General features: G+C 35.3%; 1 protein-coding gene across 3 annotated transcripts in view; it reads right to left on the reverse strand.

Moving 5' to 3' along the window:
* LOC121428641 (complement C3-like) overlaps positions 1 to 16,949 on the reverse strand; it is a 63,591-nt gene extending 46,642 nt beyond the window's left edge. For 2 of the 3 annotated variants that reach the window (XM_041625407.1, XM_041625405.1), the window contains exons 1-4: positions 16,863 to 16,949; positions 11,900 to 12,180; positions 6,104 to 6,282; positions 3,663 to 3,860 (exon numbers count right to left, since the gene is read on the reverse strand). In XM_041625407.1, the coding sequence (XP_041481341.1) occupies positions 3,663 to 3,860; positions 6,104 to 6,282; positions 11,900 to 11,985 (463 nt within the window). In that variant the 5' untranslated portion in view covers positions 11,986 to 12,180; positions 16,863 to 16,949. Of the gene's footprint in view, positions 1 to 3,662; positions 3,861 to 6,103; positions 6,283 to 11,899; positions 12,181 to 16,858 lie in introns of all 3 variants that reach the window. The other variant, XM_041625406.1, reaches the window with a different exon arrangement.
* Positions 16,950 to 26,523: the final 9,574 nt, after the last annotated feature.

Consider the following 26,523-nt stretch of genomic DNA (forward strand, 5'->3'; position numbering starts at 1 on the left):
TGTCGCTCGGCTAACAATTATATTCAAAATCCAAGTGTTTTGTTTTGTTTTTATAATAATCCCTTATGACTACTCTATCACCATTTTTCCCTTCCTCTTTCTCTCTCTCGTATGTAAACATGTTTTTTCTATATCATTTTCTAATTTCTTTTAAACAATAAATTTTAATTTCTTCTCTTCTACTTTATTAAAAATGTATGTTTGCTAGTATTTGTTGTAAAGAAAACCCCTTTTTTCTTTCTTACCTCATTCTTTAAGATAAAGTTTACTGTGATTTATGTTATTGATCATAATTAGTATATATGCAAGCTTTATCATTTTGTATGCAGAGAAAATAAATTGAATTTAACTGAACATTATAATGTCATCCTTTTTATTTTCATTCATTATCACGTTACTGACAGTGTCCCTCAATATCTTTCTTTCGCTCTCTGGAAAATGTTCATTGTGGTTGTTCATTCTGGATGGATAATTCATTACACATCAATTGTGCACTTGATTAATGATGTATAATTCCACCTGTGGTTTGCACAGATCCAGTGGCAAGGTTCACATTCCTAGAAATAACATGAGTATCATTGCTTGCATAGAAAGTTCATTTGAAGTTGTTGTTATTTTGTTTTTTAATATATAAGGTTGATATCAGAGCCAGGAACAGTCATGCACAAATGGTTTCTATAGAATAAAAAACAAAATTCACTTTTACAAAGTTTGAGTTGCCTATAACAGCAGTATCTTTAGAACTCTACAGAGTGGATACATTTGCGATTTACATGTATAAGGTACTAAACTGTAAAAAGTTCTTATAAGTATTTTTTTTTTATTCATGTTCAGAATTCATAATTGAAAAGAACAAGAGAAAGGAGGTACTGACATCATGATTCATGAGCCACCAAGACATGGTTTGTTTGTAAGTTACAATAATCCTTTTTTTTTTACTTTATACTGTACTTTACTTTATTTTTTTTAGATCTCTATTGTTACAACTGGAAATTATTTTTATGTATGTATTCATGTATTTTAACAGGACATCGATGAAAACCAGCTTTGCCGAATCAAATGTCACTTTTTATTCCTGTATAAATATGTTGAATAAATAAATGAAGGAATAAATATTTAGTCATTGGGCTAAAACTATGTTCAGGAGATTTTTTTCTAATATTTCAATGCTGTTCATGAGAGTTTCATCCTTGTAGTAATAGGTTTTTCACTGGACTCATGAACAATACTTACAGGGGACCTCTAAAAACGGAGAGCTGCATTAGGAACATTCACTGTACAATTTAAAATCCAGGTCAAATATTGTTTTTCCCCCACGTTTCTTGGAAAATTTCACATGTTGATTAATGAATCACGTTACATTATCATACCACCATGAAGGAGTCTGCAAACAGCATGCAACAAATTCTTGGAGTTGTTTCTAAGAAGATTATAAAGGGATTCTTGGCTGGGGACCAACATCCAATGTTATCATCCAACCAACAGAAAAAAAAGTCTCCTTGATCCTGGAACAACGTTTATGTTTTTATAGTTTAATTTTTAAGTGACAATGGGACGTACGGTATACATTCTGCCATATTTTGACAAAAGGAATCAACAGACATACAGGGTGTATCATTATATTATTTTTTTAATGTGTTGACATTTTATTTATTAACTTCTTCTTCTTCCGGGCAAATGTTCACTGAAAACACGGATCTTTGCTTGGATCCTTGCTCTTCTATAAGAAATTACACTTTTTATTACTTGGTTTTCTTTCATAAAAAAAATGTAGTAGTAAACTATTTAAAATACATGCTAGATGCAAAAACATAGGATTTGTGAGGTTTTAAATATTAAACTTGACTAAACTTCAAAGTACCAGCAATAGGACACCACATTTTATGGTCTCTGCTCTGGACCTGGTCGTCAAGGAAAGGGTTTATTCTCATTTGGTCTAATATGTCAATTCGTCCAATTGCCAAGTTGTCTACTATCATTTGGTCTACCATCAGTTCGTCCAATATCCACATGGTCATATTGCCATTTCATCCACTAATACCATTTTATCTAATAACCAGTTGGCCAATAGCCATTTAGTCCATACACCATTTGGTCTAATTAGACTAAAAGTTAATTGGGGAAAAAAATGAAAATAATCAGAATATTAGACCAACTGGTTATGAAACGAAATGGTCATAGACGAACTGGTGATTAGTCGAAATGATAATTATTAGACCAAATGGTTGTTAGACGAAATGTTGGACGGAATGGCATTAGACTAAATGAAGTTAGACCATGAGGTGAGTGGACGAGTTGGCAGTGGACAAATTGGCAAGTTACCAAGGAAACCTATGCACACATTCCATAATGTCTGGCACAAGCACGGACATGAAAACATTGGAATTCCCCTTCCCTTATTGTCTATCAAGACCCTGTAAAATATGTCCTTTCACTTTGACAATCTTTTATTTGACAGATGTGGAGGAGAGAAATAATAAATACCCATAAATCACACCAGTACCGTTGACTTGTTATTCATCCAAGTTATCTCATCTGCACATATAATATTTCAGACTCTCTTTTGTTTTCATAGCAGCAACAGTTTCTACTTTCATTCAGCAGTCTTTGGATTAGTCAAAATTAAATTTCACTTGAGTTCCACACTTAATCACTGTTCTCCATATTTTGTAAGATTTATTATAATGATGACGATAATGCTCTCTGTGGGACATGGTAATATTCCACTCTTAAAGCAAGTTATTGTCCAGTTGTGATGGTGGAGGTAGGGTATCTTTACAGGGCTAATAGATAAAAAATCTAAAGATTGAGCAAGCTTGGACTGATTGAAAGCAAACCAAAGATCACCCCCGTTGGAGATTTCTTGCATCAAATCTTGACCTCCAAGCTCTGTCTTTAATTTAGACCCTACTGTGTGAAGAAAGATGGCTCTTAAGGTTTGACCCACATTTCTTAAAATGTAGGTCACTTGGTTGTTCACAATAGGCAGGTAACGTTTATCCTTCACTCCTATAGATTCTTCAGGGTAACTAAGATACAAACACTCTCAATCTACATGTAGATACTTGACATGTTCAGGTAATACTGTATTTGAACATTAACAGGTGGGTGTTTCATAAAGCTGTTCAGAAAGTTACAAATGACTTTATGCACGACTGGAACATGTTCTCAGGTCATATCTACATAGGGATATCACATAGCACAAGAAAGGATCACCAGTCGTGCGTAAATTCATTCGTATCTTACGAACAGCTTTATGAAACACCCAACGGGTCTACATGTGTGCCTAATAAAGTGACAGAGATTGAAATGATATTTCATGGGTTCAAAATGTATATTTTTTACAACTTGCACACATTAGGGGTTGGAATGTCTTGAAGCTTAAGAAAAATAAACCTATTTTCTGTTTGGATTTCACCAAACAACCTAGATAATTATGAATAATTGTAAAAAATATTGAGAGGCGATTGATTTAATTGATGAAACATAGCTTCCTAAATCTTTGATATTACGATTATGCAACAAAAGAGTACATTCCTTGGAGGATTTAGATTTCTTATCTTTTTCTCAGTTGAATAAAACCTCGTAGTTATTTTGTTCTAATAATGGTTATTATATTTTACCAAAATAAGATCTGGCCCTAACCTCCTTTCTCTACTCACCTTCTTGGTTGGGTGTGTAGATTGGTTTATCTGTATGAAGTAGAATATATCCTGACTTGTTTGATAACAAGATCTCTTTCTCCTCAAGGAAACCAAGCGAGGGCGCACTAACTACCAGATTTGCATAGCCATTACCTTCTGTTGCTAGGTCAGGGTAAAACCTTGTACCAACCTGCACAGTGGTGGTCACTGGGGTGCCTGCGAAAAAAGAAAATGAATTGAAAGTTATGATTCATATGTATTTTAATTCATGGGTCATTCCACTAGTATCGGTCGAATTCCTTAAACAATATATCTCATTTAATCTTGACAAATAAATCATAACATTGGTGTATACGGTCTATTATAGTTATAGATATTTAGCTTTATAAGTTTAAATTCAAATGTCTATAATTTATTTAAGTTTGTATTTGTTGTTAATTTGTACATATATGTACAGATGTTGTAATGATAAAGGAAACTTCATGAATCTCATAATAGTGCAGTTCTATGTACTTTACAATGCAGAAGACAAAGTAAATAAAAAGGCATGTTAAATCATAAAACACCAGTAGACCAGAAAGTAATTACATAGACCATAAATAAAACATAGGGCATGAACATGATTTCTACTTCAATTACAATATTGTTTACTTCATGGTTGCATGACTATAAAGTAATCATTTTCTAAAAAAAACACATATCATATGCATTATTGGCTATGGCATTTCCTCTGTAGCAGTTGGTGGGTGTGGTGATGCCTATTGCAAAACATCCGTAACTGGTGGTGGTGGTGGTGGTTGGTATCACCTTCCCTCATCATCCTCATCATTCTCCCATTAGTCATACGTCACTCAATTCATCTCACAATCACACCAGGGTTTTTCAAAAACTTTCCCTGGCTCCTATGACGTCAATTCATTCTTTGTAGAATAATGGAATACCCAGCAGTCATCACGTTTTCCACCGCTAAAACACTTTTCCATGAGATGCAAACTATTTTTGGCTTCTATGATTTACATTGAATTGGTTGAAATAGGGTAAGGCATTCATAACAGTCGCCATTATCAAAGAAGTTCTTGAAACTGCTTAAATCATGGTATTGTGCTACATGCTGAAAAGTTCGACATAAACATCATTCCCTTTCATTGAAATTTATTTCAATAAAGTGATTGATTTGAATAAGTTATATTAGAATTGGATTTCATATGATTAGATTTAGTGAAGATCCCCCAAGCTAAAATCTGATCTTTTAAAAATACTATTAAATCAATGTCCCAATACTGGAGCCGTTAAGGGTATATCTTTACAATATTAAATATCCGGAGCACTTAATCAAATAAGATAACAATACACTTTTGAAAGAATTTCCTATTTCCAGGGAATTGTACTGTGACTAATGACTTGATAGTCTGCCAATGGACTTAAAGAAATAAGTCTGATAACGTTAAGACTTCTTTTAATAGTTTAAAGGATTTCTTCAGCTGCTTTTTATGTACTCATTTTATTTGTTATTTGTTATTTGTTATTCATATCCTTGCTGCTCACCACTGCCTAATACATGTACATATACTTCTCCTTCTTCCTCCTCCTACATGTACTTCTTCCTCCTCCTTCCTCCTCCTCATTCTTCCTGTTCTCTTTCAACTCCAACCTCCTCATCGCCACCTCATCATCAGACCTCCTCATTATCAGTCTCTCCTCCTCCTTGCCACCTCCCCTCTTTCTGTTCCTTCACAAATTCCTCCAGGTTTCATCCCCTTCCCCTCCTCCATCCCTTCCATCCCTCCTCCTCAACTCACCTCTAACTTCTTCTTTGCCCTGGTCATCCTCCACCTCACTACCTCATCCCATACTCCTCACCTCATCCTCCTGCTTCCTCCTACCCCTGTTGACCTTTTATTCTTCGCCTCCTTCTTCTCCTCCCCTTCGCTTCCTCATTCTCATCATTGCCACCCCTACTCCTTTTTATACTTTCTCCCTGACTTTGCTCCTTTCCCTCCCCCTGCTCTGTCCTACCCCCTCACGGTTTTATCCCCCCCCCCCCCCGCTCCTCCTCACTGACTCACCTCTGCATACTGCTACGGAAGAATATAAATACCCAAATTTAATTAGTTCCCTTCTACTTCTCCTCCTCACTCCCCCCCCCCCCCCCTCCTTCTCCCTTGCCCACCTCCGCATTCTGCTACGGAAGAATATAAATACCCAAATTATATTGGTTCCCTCCTATTTGTCCACTTGCTCCTGTGAAATTTGCTCTGGTCTTCATATCTAAGAGGGCACAGGGTTAGTTAGGATTGTAATAGTGTTTTTTGGTTCAGAATAAAGTGAAGATAGATGTTAGATTTTGTGTTTTACTTTAATGAAGTGCAGTTTTTTCATCGAGCAATTGTTGCTGGAGCAGATGACATGGAACCTCTCCCCCTCCTCTCCTCCCTCCCCACACCTTGTCCCTGACTCACCTCTGCGTACTGCTACAGTGGAATATGAATACCCAAACTCTATTGGTTCCCTCCTACTTCTCCGAATATACACTGTAACCTCTACATCTTCTTCTGGTTCTGTATTGAATACTGACACTGTCACCGTTTCGTTGACTCCTAACCGTAACACGTTAGGGGCTGTTACAAAGATCTTCCCTCTGTCAAAATTGAAAAAATGAAAAATGTTGAAACATACTGTACACGTATACACAAACAAGAGTATTTTTAACCAGAAGAGAACTTATCTTTGATTAAAAACTCAATTTTCTATATTGGATACCACAATGCAAACCTTCAAAAATGATAATCTTATCTCTAAAGGGTATATGAATTTAATCATGAGAATACATGTACCTATATACTTTCTTAGATGTTATTCTAAATCAGCTCCATGTAATTGAGGGCCCTCTTACATACATGTATTGTGATAATATTCAAACCAATTCAGGTTGCTGTACATTCTTTGGATATGTTGAAACAAAGAACTGAGGAAAAAAAACTAATCCATCCCGAATTTAGGACAATGAAAGTACATTAACCTCATTTTAAATGATATCAATGGGATACTGTACTTGTTATTGTTGGCGGCAAAAGTTTATGAATGCCATTGAGCACGAGTAGATCATGTGAAGCAAGAGTTACAGAATGTTTATGTTTGACATTTCTAACAATTAATGAAGGAAAGGAGTAATAATGCGCACAAGGTTAATCGGAAGACACACCCAGATTGAGAAAATGTACAGGATAACAAAAGTATCACATAAAATACAAACAAACAAGATTCCAAGAATAAAGAACAACACAACATTTAAGACCAGCATTATATGCAAATATCATGATTATCTAACTTGTCATTATGGCATATAAAATATTATGGTGAAAATATTGACCCCCATTGGGTCATTGGGTTATAACATGTCAAGCCACAATCATCTTTTTCCTCAGATTGGCCTGGGAAATTCAAATCCCATTTAAAATATGAATTGAAAAGTATTACAATGAAATATAGTTATGTTCATATGGTGGCTAATCAAAAAGCTCACCCTACAGTGTATATGAGTAAAACTATGGGTAAGTTTGCAGAATACTGGAATAACTTTTTTGAGTGTGTTGATCATTGTTGTACCTAATGTTAGTTGTACCTCACGACCCGCACGTCCCGTGCATCTCCACATGGCTAACTACGAACTTATCAATAGCAAAGTTTAAAGCTTCAAATTAATCTGTCTAATTTATTAAATAGCCACATCGTGTGAACCTAACTATCTTCAATAAAAGTTCAAGTCTGAAAGCTGGACAGCTGAGGTTTTATAATTCATCAGGGAATATCTACATTGTATTCAGATCAATCTATACAACAAACAAAAAAGTTACTCCAGAAGTTAACATTTGTCTGTCAAAAGAAAATTATTCTTTGAGTAAACAATGTCAGTTGTTATGACAGTGCCGCTTGAATTGATGGTATTTGACTTTAGAGAGACGTGCCATGATTGACTCAATTCACCTCAGACAGTGATCTATCCAACCACGAAATAAAGAATTTGATATTGACTTGACATTGTATATTTCCAGCAATACAAGTAGGCAGGGCTCAACATTAGCAGTGGCCCAGGGCAACCAAAAAGTGAGAGTTGGCCCACCAAAATTCTGTAGAAGCCCACACTTGGTGGCCCAGTCGGGCTACCAAAGCTTTGATAAACTGTAATGTTTTCTATTGTTTTAGGGCCACCAAGAATATGAAATTGATGATTTTGGTGAACCTATTGGGCCACCAATAAAAAAAGTTAGCGTGGAGCCTTGATGTAGGCCTATGTCATTTTAGGGTTACATTTAAGTATTTCTAGTTTCTCTACACAATACTTCACATGTATAATTTCTCCTCAGATACCAGAAGAAAAAAATCAGCCACGAGCTTCTTTTTTCTCTTTCTAGAATACTTTCCAGGATGTATGCCTAACTGATTCCACAATTTTAGGAGATCAGAGGCTAATTTCCGTTATCAAAGAAATTTAGGAAACAACGGTATCAGACCAAACCAGGGGTGAGAATGACAGGAAACACCCCTATTCATTGTTTTTTGCCCCTTTCCTTTCAAAACGACATACCCATTTTCTAGTTTTTTGGTGTCTTTGACAGCTTAAAAACAGAAAGCTACCCATTTTTTGATGAAATTCTGGTTGTATGTACATGTACAACTATCTGGTTGAGTGTTCCATCCATCCCAGTTGACAAGTTATGGAGAACAAAAAGACTGCCTACGGCCCTACATGTAGTACTCTAGTAGGCTGCTAAGCAATAATTCTCCTCAACCAAAGCTATGTTAAAGATTTGAGGAACTTATTTTATTTTGGTATTTAGCTAAATTTTACAAGCTGAAACCAAACAACAAAAATTGGGATTTCATACTCCATTACAGAAATGATTTAAGCCTCAAAGCAAATAAAAATTGATTAAATATCAAATGATTTTTAAAACTTTTCATTGTCACTATAAAAAAGTTTCATCAACACAGAACTCAAAAACTTTGGTATACAATTAATTTCAATCCAAGATCTTTTCAACTTTCCAAAGTTCAACTTTTTCTCTGAAAATGTACATGGAGTCATATTCTTCTCCTGAAATATCTGGCCTATTTCTATAGTTCCATCTCATTCAAGTATTCATGAATACATCCTAAGGACCACCGACAGTGTGAATATTATATAGATATATGTCTCCGATCATAGACACACTTCCTGTAGTACCAAAAGCCACCCAATGTGAGAATTTTAAGCTTATGTACATCACACCTACACATGTACCCCACACAATCTATGGCGTCTAACAGACTAAAGATCCTTCACTGATCTCAAACTAGTTTGCCAGCCGGCTTTTGAATTGCTACCACTTCTTCAATACTTTGAACTCTTCCGAAAATGCATGTAAGTCAACAAAACTTGTATCATAAGGCTTCTTAATCTTCAGGGATCAGTCAGACTGACTGGTAGTATTTGCTGTTGCAATTTGAATAGAAGTGTGATTGGGGGAACGACTGCTCCAGACAATGCACGAAATGCACTCTCTTGATTGAGTTGTATGTGCGTATTGACACTTGGAAATTGAGGAGAAAAGAGATACAATTACAAATGACTTTTAGTCTCTACAAAAGCCATGTAACCTCCAAGAGTAGTCAATCGTTTCAGTACTCAGGTCTTTGCTTTGCTTTATCTCAGAGTAAATTGTGGGAAAATTTACTTTGGAGTAGGGAGGAATTATCTCAGACAGTAAGGCTAGCCCACATGTAGCTGGCTGGCAATGGTAGAAATTTTTACCACAGTGCTATTCTGCACGTACAGTAAAGATACAAAGTAATTAATTTAAAATGAGACGGGTAATTCCTGTATCTACATGAACATGTGTTGTTTTTATCTCAACAAAAACATCATGTTAAATGATGAATTGAAAAGAATTGGAAACAATGAGTCAACAAGCATAACATGTATCTCCTATGAACATTTATGCATTAGAAATGTATTGAGATAATTAAAAAAAGAATGATGCTCATAGGTTATTTGTTTCACGTTAAATTGTGATTCTGAAATATTTTTACCAAGTCACACAGCTCACACAAATCTTTGTGATGACTGAAGCTTTTGAATAAATGTTTGTTCAATCTACATATTTATCCACCCCTAAATACCTTTTACATTCTCTAAACATCAGATACATGCACAAAGAAAACGTAATTATGGCAGCAGACACTAACCAAAAAGAAAATATTCTGGAAATAATTTCTATACAAACACTGCTATTGTGATAGAATCTTTGTGAAAGAAAGAAGGTCATCTTTAAAAACCCAGCATGCATGAAGTTAACTTGAAAGTTTTCCACTGTCGATGATTTCACAAAAAAAACTCAAACCTGGAGCCGAATTCATGAAGGCTTATTATTATCACAAATAGGCTAATCACAAACATTGGCATTACGCTCACTCTCGCTCAGCAACCAATCATATTCAAGATTTCCATGGAAGTTACCAAATTTGCAAAATTAGGATCATAACCATAATTCACTAGGAAACAAGGCCCCGGATCAAAGTACATGTATTTTCAAATGGCATTTTCCTTAATGCAATGGCAGAGCACATCCATTTCTGTGTAATCAAAAACAACTAAAACTCCTGCTTATTGGGATATCATTTCTTACTTTATCTGTGCAACTTTCAACAAAAATGAATGGTTTTATAAAATATAATTAATCAAAATTAATTAACTATTTAGTAGTAATATCCTTGTCAAAAAATTATGTTTGTTGTATCAATATTCAACTTTTGGGTAATACCAAAATATACAAAAAGGGATATTAATACAAACTGACAGCAATTACAATGACACCACAAACTGAGTGAAGATTTCTAAGAACAGGTCTATATACAGAATGACAAACCCTATAAAATATGTAGTAAATTACCTCTTTTTAGTTTGCAATCTAATGAAAGAATGACTAAACTTTCTATTGAATATCAGATTAGAGATTAAGCATGATGATTAAATCTGGCAATCTTTTATTGTGAGGTGAAAAGGAATCAGTGGTGCTCATCTATCCTTCTACATGTCATGCTTCATATCTCTCAATCGCTTTAAAACATTGAGGGATACAAAAAAGGAATGAAACATCACAATAGTCAAAGACAAAGAAAGTTTCAACTGTGTAAAGGCAAAAAAAAAATTCATAATCAGGCTTTTGGGGGCTACTGTCTAAATCTGTTACATTGGACAAGTTTTAAACATAGCAGTGATTGCGGATTTTCCAGGGCTCTTGTTTTTATTTTCGAGGTAACTTTTGGAGTATTTCAGGGGCAAAATCGCCCCGAGCCCCCATGTATTTTGTTTCCTTGTAGTGTAAGTGTACAAGCATTGTAAATAATAGATATTTTCATTTATGACTGTGCTTGGACTTTAAGGTGTCATAGTTATAAAATGCAATCATATCTGAATGGCACTCAAAGCATAATCTGATCGATGAACATATACGCACTAGCAAACATCAACTGAGCAGAAAATCTGACCGTAAGTCCTGCATAAAATTTAAGCTACTTGTCATATTCTGCATGCAACTGGGAATTATGTGCAACTTAAAGTTTTTAATACTGGTGGAACACCACACTTGAGTTGAATATCTTTAATCAGTATGATTGATCCCTCTCAATTATTTATGTTTACAAACCTAGATATACTCATCTTTTTTTCCCTTCAAATGTTTTGCAATTTTCCATACTTAAACAATGTGGTTTGAACAAAGACATGATTCATTCTAAAAGTTGTTCCGAATTGAGATTTAATGGATAGTGGTTTTTAGCCATTAATCTCTGCTTAATTCATTATTCTGACAATCAAAATTATCTGTTATAGGAAGTCTTTTTTTTACTTGAAAGCAAAATGAAAACTTTATTTCATCAAAAGGCTCAAAATAACTTTTATTAAAGGTCACAGCTCTGTAAAAACTTAATAGTTATGACATACTATTAATTGACAACTTTCTTTTTGCCTGGTTTCAGAAAATATCAAGATTTCAATTCTGAATAGGTCCTCTAAATTTAAAAATTTGGACTTGATTTCAACAGCTGACAGCTTACAGAAAATTTGTTAAAATGTCCTTGAAAGAATTTCCAAGGCTATCAAGATACATGTATGTATGCATTGATTAGGTATCCTGTGATTCTCAAGAATTGAATACTTACTACTACAACTCACGTCTACAATTGATATCTACCAGTCCCTGATTATTTTTTCTCACCTTGTCGGATCTTGTGCAGAACCAGTGCTTACTAATCCTACAACTGAGGCAAATAATACCAGGATCAGGCGCTGTAAAACCTCCATTTCTCCTGATTTCACCTTACAATTTTCTCCTAAAAATCCCCCTCTTTCTTCTTCTCCTCCTCCTCTCCTTCTCTTCTTCTGGATGTATAGTAAGTCAAGATCTGGGGGCAAAAAAGTTGATCCGCTTGAAATTCCCGATCCTTGTCCTCTATTCTGTAGATCAACTCAACGCAGATGCTTGTAGACAATGTTCATCTGCATAAGAATGTCAAATTAAAAAAAAATACACTTTTAAGTCTAAGTTATGATCCTGAATCTGAGTGCAAAGTAAAGTGGTTGAAAGTTAGATAAAGTTCTACTGCTGACAGTGATGAAGCATGTGTGCTTTATCCGTACTCCGGCAGGTTCTATTCTGACGTCAATGCGCAACAGGTTTCCTAAATATATCCTCTGCTTCGCATGTGGAGGTTTTCTAATCCAGCCTGTGGAGGTTTCACTGGAACGAACAATGCTGGTACATGAAACAGCGTGGAACCAGAGTTTGTAAAGGACACCAGCCATGCATATCTTTAGCCAAATAAGGTCATCACACACCCCCTTCTGTGCTCAAGGACCAATGAGATCACAGCAGGGATTGTGTCTGATTCCTAGTCTCTATGCTCAGACCCTAAAACCAATGCTGTTGCAAATTTGAAGCGAGAATCTTAAAACTGTAAGTAACTCTTTGGCGTTTGGTTGTGTTGAAAGTAATGAAAATTCATGCACATAATAGTATACATGTACATTTATACCAAGTGCGAATTTCTGATGTCCGAATAAGGGTTACTCTTTAAAAAACTTTCAGCTTCCCAGTAGCCTGTAAGCCTGATTAAAAGCCTCTCAAAGATGCTCAATTTTCAGAGGTTATTTTACCAAAATCTCTTTGATATCAATGACCTTCTTGTAAACTATCACATGTCTGGTACTAAGCAAAATATTTGCTGGTCATAAAGTAGTTTATGATGGAGGTCATCAATGTCTTGCATGGATACAAACTACATGTATGACCTCTGAAACCATAAACTTCATTCAACCTACAGTATATAGTTTTTCAGGAGCCAGCATACATGTAATAGGGGAAAGGGGAACTTCTGATCATTGTCAATCTTGACAGATAAAATAGTAGCCAACCTTACACCCAATTCATTTTTAGGAATCATTTCAACACCATTTTCAGTATGTATGGAGCGTTGTGGCCCAGTGGATAAGTCTTCTGACTTTGAAACAGAGGGTCGTGGGTTCGAATCCCAGCCATGGCGTAATTTCCTTCAGCAAGAAATTTATCCACACTGTGCTGCACTTGACCCAGGTGAGGTGAATGGGTACCCGGCAGGATTAATTCCTTGAATGCATGAGCGCTGAGAGGCAGCTCGAGCTAAAGCCGGGGTAATAATAATAACAACGCGCCTCGGAATAGAATATTTCTAGATAGATGGTGCTATATAAATGCCTATTATTATTATTATTATCAGTAGTGTTCAAAAGTTAAGGACAAGTCCACTCCAACAAAAAGTTGATTTTAATAAAAAGAGAAAAATCCAACACACATAACACTGAAAATTTCATCAAAATCGGATGTAAAATAAGAAAGTTATGGCATTTTAAAGTTTCGCTTATTTTCAACAAAATAGTTATATGAACGAGCCAGTTACATCCAAATGAGAGAGTTGATGACATCACTCACTCACTATTTCTTTTGTATTTCATTATATGAAATATGAAATATTTTTATTTTCTCATCATTGTCATGTGAAATGAAGTTTCATTCCTCCCTGAACATGTGGAATTCCATTATTTTAACATTTTGTGCTTCAGGCAAGGAGGTCCTAATCGTCAAATTCGTAAAAATTGAAATATTGTATAATTCAAACAATAAAAAACAAAAGAAATAGTGAGTGAGTGACATCATCGACTCTCTCATTTGGATGTAACTGGCTCGTTCATATAACTATTTTGTTGAAAATAAGCGAAACTTTGAAATGTCATAACTTTCTTATTTTACATCCGATTTTGATGAAATTTTCAGCACTGTGCTTGTCTGATTTTTCTCTATTGATTTAAAACAACATTTTTCTGGGGTGGACTTGACCTTTAAGTGAGCCCCACAAGAAAGTGTGGTCAGGTGATGAAATATTACATACAATTAAAGTTTGTTTCTCTGGTCTCACTGAACATTGCAGTGGTGTTGTCTACATTCATCACTCAGCATCATTCTGAGCATGTACGTGTAGGAGTGCATTTTGTGCTGGGGGTTCACTAACTTATAAAGTGCTCACAACTGTACTTGTATTTAATACAGTTTAAATACAAGGACACAAAGACCCAAAGATTTTAAGGAATCAGTCTCGACTAGCACTTGTGCTACCTTTTGGTTCCTTCTTAACAACAACATTCGACCATATATACGTATCTTTTTGTTCAATTATCAATATTGGAAACTGTGACTAGGATCTTAAAAATTGTTAAAACATTTGTTTTCAGTTTATACATGCACGTCACATTTTATGTATTCAGAGTATCGTTTGTATTCTCATTTATCCTTAATAATGTTAGCAATTTCATCTGTATACTAGAATACATGTAGTTACGTTTGTGCTGTGATGTTAACACATTGTTATCGTTATTGATATTGCTGTTAAGTAAATAAATAAACTCAAACTCAAATTCAATAGCTGATGTCTATGTGAGTATCATGAAGAAAGTCCCTCCAAGTCAGCCTATCTAGTCAGGATAATAATGGTTTCTCAATACAGGTCAATTCAGGTCACTTCCATATATTCCCACAACAACTTGGTAAATTAACCGTTTTGATTTGATTTACAAAATTCAATTTCCAAAACCTGACCCACAACCTAATTTGAACTCAATCCCATCCAATGACCCCTATTTGTTGTACACTTCTTGACCCGGTTATAAGGAAAACAACTTTGTAAAAACTTCATTCTAGAAGAAGGAAACATGTTATCTGGCCATTTATGAGAATTTCAAACATTTGAGACTTTGAATATAAATTGTTATTAACAGGATTTGGACCCGACTTTATCAAGATTTGGTCTCTTTCAAAAATTAATACAAAAGGGATTTATAGGAACCACCACTCTTCCGGATTCCATAGGGTCCACAACAACCGCCCTCTTCTACCCACAACAGGTGTAATTTTGGAGATGTCAGACAACTGGTATACCACTTTAGGAAGTTTTCATGATACTGGGAAACAGTCCAGGCCTACGTGCATAAATGCAACTAAATAGGGGAGAAATGTTTTATTAGAAACAATAAGATTGTTTAAATCTATTTCACAATGTCATGCACAAGTCTGAAACTAGACATACTCATGATGAGAACTTTCAAAAGTTGAAATATACACATTTTATGATTATGATCTCATGATTGACATAAAAACAGGTTTTTTAAGTTGAACTCATATAGTCTATGGGTTTAACTTTCACAACTACCAATGATGTTCCAAGATGAAAAATAACAAATTCTCTGAATAATTTGTTGTCTATTTTTTTCTAAAAAAAAAACCCTTTTCACTCCAATTAATTCTTCTTCTTTTTGAAAAACCTAAATTACCTTTTCCGTGAAATAAATTCCTATGCAAAATAAACATATACAGGGGTATCAACAGCTAAAAAAATATTATAATAGGAGTTTCTTGCAAACAGAAGGGGGTGTGTGTGTGTTGCAAAGAATATCAAGTCCATTAAAAATGGCTTCAACCAAATAGGTCCTCCAACTAACCAACCCCAGTGAGTCCCCCACCCCCCCCCCCACACACACACAATTTGCACCTTACATTTCTTTGTTTCAGTGAGATTTCTACAGATAGTTAGAGGTGATAAATCTTGTTCATTGTCTTTAGGGGAAGTCCATAAAAATAGTTGATTTGAATAATAAGAGTAAAAATCTAACAAGCATATTAAACACTAAAAATTTCAGTCAAATTATGGTTGGTTTGATTTTTCTCTATTAAATCAAATCAACTATTTTCTTTTGTGGACTTTACCTTAAACAATCAGGTAGAGTCCCTCCATGTAAGGAATGTTCTGAAGCACTGTCTACAGGATATCACCTACTTATTCCGTACGATGATGATGATAATGATGATGATGTATGAAAAACTTGGCCATTACCCTATCTTTATAATCAATTTACAGGTTGGATGGCAAGTTATAATAAAGTCAGTAACAATTATGAAAATACTTTACTATATAGACTGAAAATATACAAAAATGCAAGCATCATAATCACACAAATACATGTAGCTAGGTCACAGAATCAGAAGCAAAAAGAACAGATAAAGAAAGTGAGAGGTTAGGGGAGGGAGACAAACAGTCTGAGTCAGTGAACAGGACAAATTCAGAATCAGGTTTCCGAATGAGAACCGAGTCCGAGAAGAAAAGTTCGAAACTTTTAATTAAACTAAAAAATAAAGAAAGCCAGTGTTTAGTGCTAGGCCTACATGCCAACATGTTCATGACAACTGACATATGGCCATGGGCATGGCACAATGAAGACAAAACACTTAAACACGACACTCCAACCCCTTTCCTTAAAAAAAATCACTAACATGCTTACATTATGAATATATGATCTTTGTAAATAGGAAAGGGTCATTGCAGCTGCATGTGCCGCGCACGTGCACGAGCGTAGATCAGAAGCTTCGCCCCCCGGAAGGGCTGGGGAAGAGGAAAAGGGGAATACCCTCTCCTCTCTCCCTCTAGCTCTCCCCCTCTGACTCTGCAGTCTCTGGCTACAAAAATAAAGACGACAATAAACAGAGCTGCAGAGATACCGCCGTACCGGTACACTTTATCATCTTGCTCAGCAACACCATCATGAATATAATTTTCTATAAACAGATTTAATCGAAATTTGAAAATGTACGCACTTACCTGGTTAACTTGATATCTGATTCCAAGCAAAATTGTGTAAAACAAGGTAAAACTGAAAAGGGTAATCAATCAATCGTGATTCCGGCCGCGCATGCGCAATTAATTTACGAATCAATGTAATTTTCCCATGTGACTGTAACTGTTACACAATATATTCCCTCAAACTATATCTTAATTTTTGTAATGTGCAAGTGTGTGGAAATTATCTATAAAATGTTGATTTAAAAATTGTCAAATTCTGAGTTTTGTTTAACTGTTATCAAACAATATTTCGCTAGATTTGAGGAGAAAATAAGGCTTCGAGATACATTTCATCAATATCCATGTTTTGGAATCAAAATTGTAAGTATTATTCCCAATTATCCGTTTTCAACACAAATCACTTTTTAAGTTCTCCTAAATTGGCGACGGTGCAGGTAACCACCAGTATTTAACAATAATTTAAACAACTACATGAATCTCACAGTAGTTGTAACAGTACGTGTTTAAAATCTTAAACAACCATGCTTAGATTATTGATATTAAATATTTGAATTTAAATTTTGTTGTTGAAGATTTTAAACACTTGTTGAAAATGTTTAAACTACTGTGCGATTCACATAGTAAACAGCGTTGTTTAGTGAAAGACCACAGTGCACCTGTGTATATTATTTTGTACTTTTCGAAGTTCTTTATTAGAAGTGGAAGCTACATGAATTAATTTGCAATTCGTTGTTACTCCATTATTCACTGTCCGTTTTACCTCCAAGAATATACCAATTTCTGTTTGGATGCCGTTTTATGGTAATTTCGAACGGGGGAGGGGGTCAACGGTGTGCAATCGGACATCAACACACCTGGCTCATCCTTTATTGCCCACTTAAGGTGCCTTAGGTATTATTCTTTGGCACCTCCCCCCCCCCCCCGTTATTCTGCCGTCATGTTGCTGATCTGAAGTCAGATTCATTTGTAAACATATACAGAAAAGGTAGACAAGTATTAAGCAACATTTTTTATAAGATATATATATATAAAGCTCCCTGAAAAAAGATATATCAACAGGCCTGTGTAAGTGCAAACAGAAATTTATTAATTCAGTCATCAAAATGGGACATTTAAACCATTTTTTGTAATGAACAGGGATATTAGGGCCTATGTCTTTAACATTTCCAGGACTAATTCATAAAGAAGATGTTTTTGCATATAGGCATACCTTTTGTATATTCATGTTGAGTTTAGCAGGTCCATGATTTTCCAAAAGGGGAGGGGCACATTTTCCCGAGCAAAGTTTTTAAAAGCAAAAAAAAAGGAAAAGGGTTTTTAACCCCAAATTAAGGATATTCCGTCAAAGAAAAAGTATGACAAGCAAAGAAAAAAAAAGGTCTTCACTTTCAAAATAAAGGGAGCACCCCACTTCTATTTTAACGGCATTTTTACATTACAAATTTTTAATTGTGCCTCTCAAGGGGGGCCCGGCCCCCCCCCCCTGGATCTGCCAGTGCGCAGGTCAATCCGATTTCAAACTCTTTTAGTTTTAAGCCAGGAATGATCCAATGCTACCAAGGACATTGCCGGGGACCAATGCCTCCGATGCCCATGGCCCTGCATGGGAAGCAGGGTGCTGGTGTGCTAAAGCACCCCCAAGATTTTTCAAAGGGTGCTGTGTATGTTATTTACCATTGGCAGCACCACCTGAAACAAGCAACAACAACAAAGTTAGTGCCCCGAAATCACGGATATTTAGAAGCAGTAACTTTTTTTTTACTGGTAATTTTTTTTTCTGACAATACCCCGCGCCCCCTATCAAAAATCGTTCACAGCTAGGGCCATACCAATGCCCTATTGACTAGTCTCAATTCCGCAATAATTTTGTGCCCTTTTAATATTTTTTTATAGAACGGTACAATAGAGAGAGAGAGAGAAATGCCTTGCCCTACAAAGATCGAAATTGAAGGCAAGCTAAAAGATTTTTTATTTATACATGTATATACAAAAGTGTATTTTGACAGAGAACTGATAGCATGTGAATAACGTAGATGGCTCTGTTATTCCGCTGATCGTTTCGTTTGTAGGCTAAGAAGTATACGCTCCCTTCAAAATAGTACTAGTGATGTTGATTTTTTTTTTACGTCAAGAAACAATAAAGATCTGTTATTCGTTTTCTGTTTGAAGCATGGTTCCATGTATGTAACCAGCCCCCCCCCCCCCCTCCGTCTTAATTGCCTCAACATTAACTCTATGATATTCATTATTGAAAAAGTCCAACGAAGATTTTGAACCTACCGTGAACTGTATAAATCTAATTGGTTTCATAAATGTATGATTCATGTTTTCAAGAACCACATAGTAGCAAAGACTCCCTGTTATCAACTCTCTCTCTCTTAAAGCGACGTGACAGAGCAGAATTCAACCGGAAGTCATTTGGATTAGATTTTGGCAATGTTACAAAATATGTAAATATTGAACCAAATTTTAATTGCCCCCTTTTTGCACCCCCCCCCCCCCGGTTTACCTTACATAGTTCGCAACCAAGGATAACGCGAAGTTAATACTTAGTTTAGTGAAGGTCGTAGGCAACAGGGGGGGGGGCAGGCCAGCTGCCCCCCCCCCCCGATATTTACTTTCAGCCAACCCTCTTTACAGCAAACTTTATATTTAAAAAAAAAAATGCGTCAGTTTGTACCATTTCCTTGTCATTTCTGGCATGTGCTCTGCTATCAGAGGTTCGACCGATGTTAATGTCGCGATATAAAAATACTGCCCCATCCCCCAGGTTGGCCCCTCAGACTTTCGGCCCATATTATACGCTTATCATAAACATTAATGAATTATTCAAGAAACTGTCTTTACGTACACTGATGGTGCTTCAACCTTCCTGCGGGGTGCAGATTTGTTTCCAAATGTAGGTGTAAATTCAAATCATTTTCACGTCAAGCTATATGATGCACCCTAATGGTTCACGAAGGTGCAAAATATACCTTTTCAGTCATGGGAAGATACAGGAAGGCCCGAGGGGCCCGCCTCACACTCTCCCTACAAAGTGCTTGAAATGACAGAGCTTAAATTGACCCCTTTTCAGCGGGTCGGAATATCAAATATTTTAAGCTCGCGCTTCACACTCGTTTTATTGATTTTCATGATAAAAGAAAGGTATTTAGAATGCCGAGATTCTGAAATCTGAAACACGTGCGCGCATGTCTATTCAGATACGCAGCTTGTTCCCTATTTAAATCACTATCTAGTTTCAGATTACAATATCAAAAATTTTCTGCTCGCACTTTGCCTCGCATTATCAATGAAGGAAGATTTCCAATTACTCGTCTTTTTTATGATTTACAAAACAATGAATAGAGTATCCAATTTTTAGGTGTAAATCTTGAACTTTCCGCTCGCGCTTCGCGCTCGCATCAATTGCTTAGTTATAATCCTTTTTACGATTACAAAAAGGGCTTAGAATTTCCATTCTTCGGGTAGAAATGTCAAAATTTTCAGCTCGCGCTTCGCGCTTGCATTATTTGATTGTTGAAATATGCAACGTCTTCATGGCTAACTGCAAGCATGAAATAAAAAAAATAAAATAAAGTTTCTCGCACTATTTAAATAAGGCTTATGAGCTTACTATATATTTAGGTCGATTTATATAAATCTTAGAAGTGACTAAGACCCCTTCAAAGTAACAAAAACAAATCAACCTCAAGCGGCCGATCGGGGAAAATGTGGCTTAAAAAATTCCGCCCCCTATTGGCGAAGGCTGGATCCGCCCCTGCTTTTAATGTGTAAACAAGATTAAAATGATGGGTTTTATGCAGTGGCGTAACTATACGGGGCTGGAAAAAACGGGGGAAATGAGAACAGAGAAAAAGAGGGAGAAAGAAAGAAAGACGTATAGTGGGGAAAGAAGAAGAAATTATTGTATATTATATTTCATTATAATTATTATGTTATTTCGTATTTTATTTTAAATATTACATAGTTTTTCTAGGGTTTTAGGGCTTATGTGTTCATCACTCTTGAGATAGATAATCCTGTTCAATGAGATTAAATGGTACTAAAACATCCCGTTTGCAAGTCAGTGTACGCCAAATATATTTCCTCGCGCTTCGATCTCCTTCTTATTTTATGCAGAGATATATATGCTTCTTTTTCAAAACTGCTTAAAGCCCCCTTTTAATGTCTGAATTTAAAAAAATTCCAGTCCATGCTTACTTTCGCATTAGTAGATTAATAAGATATATACATTCATGAGATATTGGTGAGATATGTTTTCATGAAGATGAATTCCTAAAACATGCTGTCCTTAAAATGTCCCTTTTTTCTGGTCTGAATATAATTTTTTTTCCCGAAAGGTGGACCTGTGCGCTGTATAAGTAGCCATTATTATTGTTATGTTTCCAGCTAAACTACATCCAAGGTAAGGACGAATCTGGTGACATTTCAATCAAATCATAGACATACTGAAAGACAGAATTAATCAGTCTGAATCTCATCATGTTTAATGAAACAAAAATTATATTCTTCGGATGATCATCACGCGACTTCAAAAAAGTACAGTGACCTGATTCGGGTTTTTTTTCGTCAAACTTTGCGACCTCTGACATCTTTGGCTCGATCGCTCCGACATCACGCCACATCATTAGTAGGCCCTATACTAGACGGATGCAGGAAGGTCTATTTTTGTTTAGTATTTTATAAGTTTTCTTCTCAATACTTCGGTTATTTTAATTGAAGAATATGATAGACCCGTGTTTATCTCGAGCTTTGTTAAAAAAATTTAGCGAACGCCCCCCCCCCCTCCCCCCAAAAAAAAAATAGAAAAAAGGAAAAATAGCAATAAATAAATAAAAGGGTGGAAACAGCTAAATCCATAGTTCATGTTGTCATCTTTAGTCAAAATTTCGTATACTTTTTTGTCTGTACTGATTTTCTATTTTATTTTTTTCATGATGAAAAATTAACTTTACTTTTAAGTTAGAAAGAGACGTAAAGTGCTATACCAGATAAGTAAAATATTTCAAATGTTGAAAAAAGTATTAACAATTATTTCTCACAATGCAACTAAGTATGGCTTGAATATCAAATCAGAAAGTCTCATTTTTATTTCATTTTGAGAATTGTTGAATGGAAAATTTCAATCACGTATATAGCAAGCACAGATGAATATTATCGAGGTGCCGATTATTTGGCCAGTTGCCTACATTCATTAAAATTAATAAAGCTGCCGACATACTACCCGGCGACACACACCAAATCAAAACATAGCCACTACGACATTCATCCAGTCATCAACGCAAAACCCGCGACGTGGGGGTAAGACTTAACTCATTAATTAGTCATCTCTCCTTTTAAGGCATGATTGAGTCTTTATTTGGTAGTGTTGTTTCCTTAAATGGAGAATGTCTCATGATTCGGAAGCACACACCCCCAACATACCCACTACAAACCTGGCCTTGAATGACAGACAAGATGTCTGATCATAAAGGCTTTCTGGTCTGACTGATCAACCAACATTATTATCGATAAGGGGGACTAAGGTGGGGAAGAAATCTTTCTCAACAGAGAGAGAAAAAACAAAATGTTTGTTTATTTCTTCCTTTCTGTGCGTAAAGAAAAAAAATACTCTTATATTTCATATTCATGATCATGTTAGTAAGGAGTCCGAAATTCTCGGGGGGGGGGGGGCAGACTGGTATGGATGAATTTCCGAAATAGTCGCTAACGAGCGAAGAAAGGTAGCAATTTTTTGACATATTCAAATGAAAATCAAATGTCTCTTCTTGTTTTATTCACTTTCTATTTTTAAAGGGGGCGCTTACCCGGGCACTTATGTAAACCTTCTTGTGTGGTCCTTTACGCCATTGAATAAAAGGATTGTGATCTATTATTTCTGTTCAGATTACATCTTCCTATCATCATGAATTCAATCAAAACGAACGAGTAAGAAGAGTGAGTAAATGAACCTGGTGGAGACATAACCCCCATTCCGTCAGAAAAAGTATTCATAATGTTGCTTGTTCTAAACTTATACTTAATTTATTAGCATATAACGGTTAACTGAATTAAAACAATTCGTAACAAGTGTAGGTTTTCCGACTTGTATGACGGTACACATTTAATTTGAGATAAATAATATTGGGATAGTTTTTACCTGCTTAAACATTTGTTGAATGTAAGTTTGAAAACTGTGTTGTGCTTGTGAATATTTGTTTTGATAAACTCAGAACGAATATGACAAATGACTGACCAAAATTTAAAAAGGAGGAAGGGGTGATATATTTCAAAGGATAACAATGCACGCGTTGGTTTGGGGATTCACGCGCGCATAATTTTCTGCTTAAAAATTTCATCCAATCGAATTCCCTTCATGTCTTTTTTTTTCTTTCTTTCTTTCTTTCTTTCTTTCACTCCTATGCCAAAATGGCCTATGTTTTACTTTGATCGGTTTTTAGCATGGACCTATTACAAAGGAGGAAGCGCTTGTTATTCTATCCGCAATATCAACTACCATGACCGTTTTATCTAATTGACGGTTTTCGTAACTTTGTTTGGGGTAAATGCACTTTTGATCGAGTTCGTAGAAATAAAGAAGAGATAGGCAAGTTCATTTGGCAGGCACGTCTGACGTCCCGACTCTAACGTGCCAAAGCCGCTTATAATATATGCCATAATACGTCTCAAAAATCAATACTACAAGAATAGTGCATGCTGGTGATGATGATGCTAGTGATGATGATGATGATGATGGTGATGATGGTGATGATGATGATGATGGTAATGATGATGATATTGATTGATGCTGGTGGTGGTGATGATGATGGTAATGATGATGATGATGTTGATGATGGTGGTGATGATGATGATGGTGGTGATGATGACGGTGATGATGGTGGTGATAATGATGATGATGATGGTGATGATGATAAAAATACGAAGTGTGCTGCGTTCTAAGAATTGAGCGTACTTCGCCACTTTACAAAACTAATGATTGATATAGGACTTCAAGTCGTGCCATTGTGCTTCTTAGGTATTCTCTCTGTAGTTGGCGGCGTCTGTGTATTCACAATGCTTGGAGTGGGCAAGACAATAAAAAATATAATGGTATGATGTGTCTAATTTGAATTGCATGGTTGTTACAAAGTTACATGATGCAGACCCCTCTTTAACTGATACTAATCTCTTAATTTTCTTTCCCTTTCCTTCTCCTTCCCCCTTTTTCATTTTGATACAACTCAAAACATCACAGAAGGCGCGATCGCCCTCCCGCTCCTGCCCTTGTATAACGCCACCCCGACTCCCTGAATGGTTGGGACATAAGGCAATTATAGATGTGGGTCGGGTGTATTTAATGTCATTAATAAACAAAGTTAATTCCAATTATGTTTATTTTTTTTAAAAGTACTACAAGGATATAAATGGCCCTATCTATCCACTCATTTATTGGCTTCAGATATACACACATTGCATTGCAAGCTCGAAACTTATTAGTATCACCATGCCAGGGTAGGTTAATGGGGGGGGGGGCAGTCATATCTATTGTTTGTTCTCAATTGAATAATAGGGGTATTATACTCTCCCGTCTTCTATTTTCCTTTTTTTCAATTTTCAAATCACTTTTTTTTCTCCATCATTTGAAAACCACACAGTGCACTGAACCAGGCAGTTTTCAAAATTTACTTATATTTCTTTTTTTTTTCAATTGAGCAATCACCAGGGGAGCGTTTCATCAATATTTTCATCCGACAAGTTGTCAGATCTGACATCTTTCCATGATTTTGATAGGCTGAGAGGCACTGTTCCTATGGTGACTGTCGGATAAAATGGGACTTCCCGGATAAACGTCCGACAAGTCCTTTCATGAAACGCCCCCCTCCCCCCATTTTACCTATACATTTTTGTTGATTCATGTGTTTGAAATTCTATGCCTTTAGGTGAAAGGCGATCTTGTTCAGGGGTAGTGTCACTCTTGGTGGGGGGAGGGTCGACTGCCTATGATTTGTTCAGTAGTGAAATAAGAGGAGAAAAGAAGAAGAGGTCATGGGGAGAGTTCTTGATCACTTGGCTATTACATCAGTTATTTTCCTTTCTTTTCAAAATACCATTGCATTTTAAGTTTAGCTTTTGAAGTTTAGCTTTGAAAAGTATATGACCAAATGAAATATATATGATACCAAGATATCACAATATCTATTGAACTGTATTGTATCGTTAAAATTCTTAAATTTGGGAAAGTTTAGACATTCAAATGACTAGTTAAAATATTTCGTTTTTAAAATAGCTGTCATAAATTTTTGCCTCTTGAGAGTTGAGACACTGAAAATGGTGAAGATGTGATGAAAAAGGAATGTGATGTTTTATATTACTCTATTTGCATACACTACAACATGCAAACTACAAAGATTAAACTCTTCATGCCATCGTTGTTCTACATTGTTTGTTTGATTTTATTTAATTAGTTCAAGATACCAACATTCTCTTTTCTGTCTCCATTGGAATTGTACATAAAAAATATTGCATTATCATTTACAAGAAAAACAATAAGAGTAGAAGTAGTAGTAGTAGTGATTGTAGTAGTATGTAGTACATGTTCACATGGGCCTGAAAAAAGAAGAAAAATAAATCCAACAATGTGTATATAAACACAAAATGAACAAGCCAAGAAAAGTACATGCAAGCTTAGTCCAACAAGGTAAATTAAGTCAATATATTTTTTTTAATGTTTGTATTTTTTCTGTTTTATTATCAACTTAAAAACAATGAAAACATTTAAATTGAATGCTTTTTATACAATACATCAGACGTACATCTGTTTTTTAAATAAATTGATATACATGTACAAACAATCCCCATCTACCTGACTTACTTTCCCCCTTAAATACATTCTGAGACAAAGCAAAAACAAAAAACAAAAAAACTTCGTTTGGAAGAGAAAAAAATATTACAATCACTAACAAATCATCATACATTACATGGAACACACAATAAATTACATCAACAAATGAGAGCTTATATCATCAGCAATACTTAAACCAAGGAATTCATCTTGTGAATAAAAGGAGAGTTCCAGCACAAGATGCCTAAAACAAACTAGTGAAATATCTAATGATAAAGGTGAAGGTGACGTTTATGACATTTTTACACTAACCTGATATGATATTGACGTTGTATGAGTTCACTCTTAATTTAAGTTTGATCCCAACTCAATAAGGAAATATTTTAAAAGCTAATCCAAATTTGAGATTGATTTTCAAACTTAATTTCAACTTAATAATTAAAAAAGGTAGTTAATTCAATCTTATTTTGAGTTTGAATTAAAGTGTTGAATAGGGGTGGGAGTCGAGTTTAATTTGACTAAAATCTACACTGATTGATTAAAGGGGAAGTTCACCCTGACAAAAAAATTTTGTATAAATAGCAGAAAAAATAATAAAAAATATTGCTGAAGGTTTAAGAAAAATTCATCAAATAATTAAAAAGTTATTAGAATTTCAATTATTTGATTTGTGACGTCATATGCGAGCAACATTCCTACAGAGCGAATGGTAAAAATCAATGAAATGTCATTTTCTCAGGAAATTGAAAATGGTTTTCACTGTACCTTTTGTATTTCAATAGACAAATCATTTCACACCCGATCATGAATAGAAAACAAAATTAAGTCATCAGGAACCATACAAAATTTGAAATT

Source organism: Lytechinus variegatus, chromosome 15 (assembly GCF_018143015.1).
Source record: "Lytechinus variegatus isolate NC3 chromosome 15, Lvar_3.0, whole genome shotgun sequence".
In the NCBI taxonomy this organism is placed as follows: domain Eukaryota; kingdom Metazoa; phylum Echinodermata; class Echinoidea; order Temnopleuroida; family Toxopneustidae; genus Lytechinus; species Lytechinus variegatus.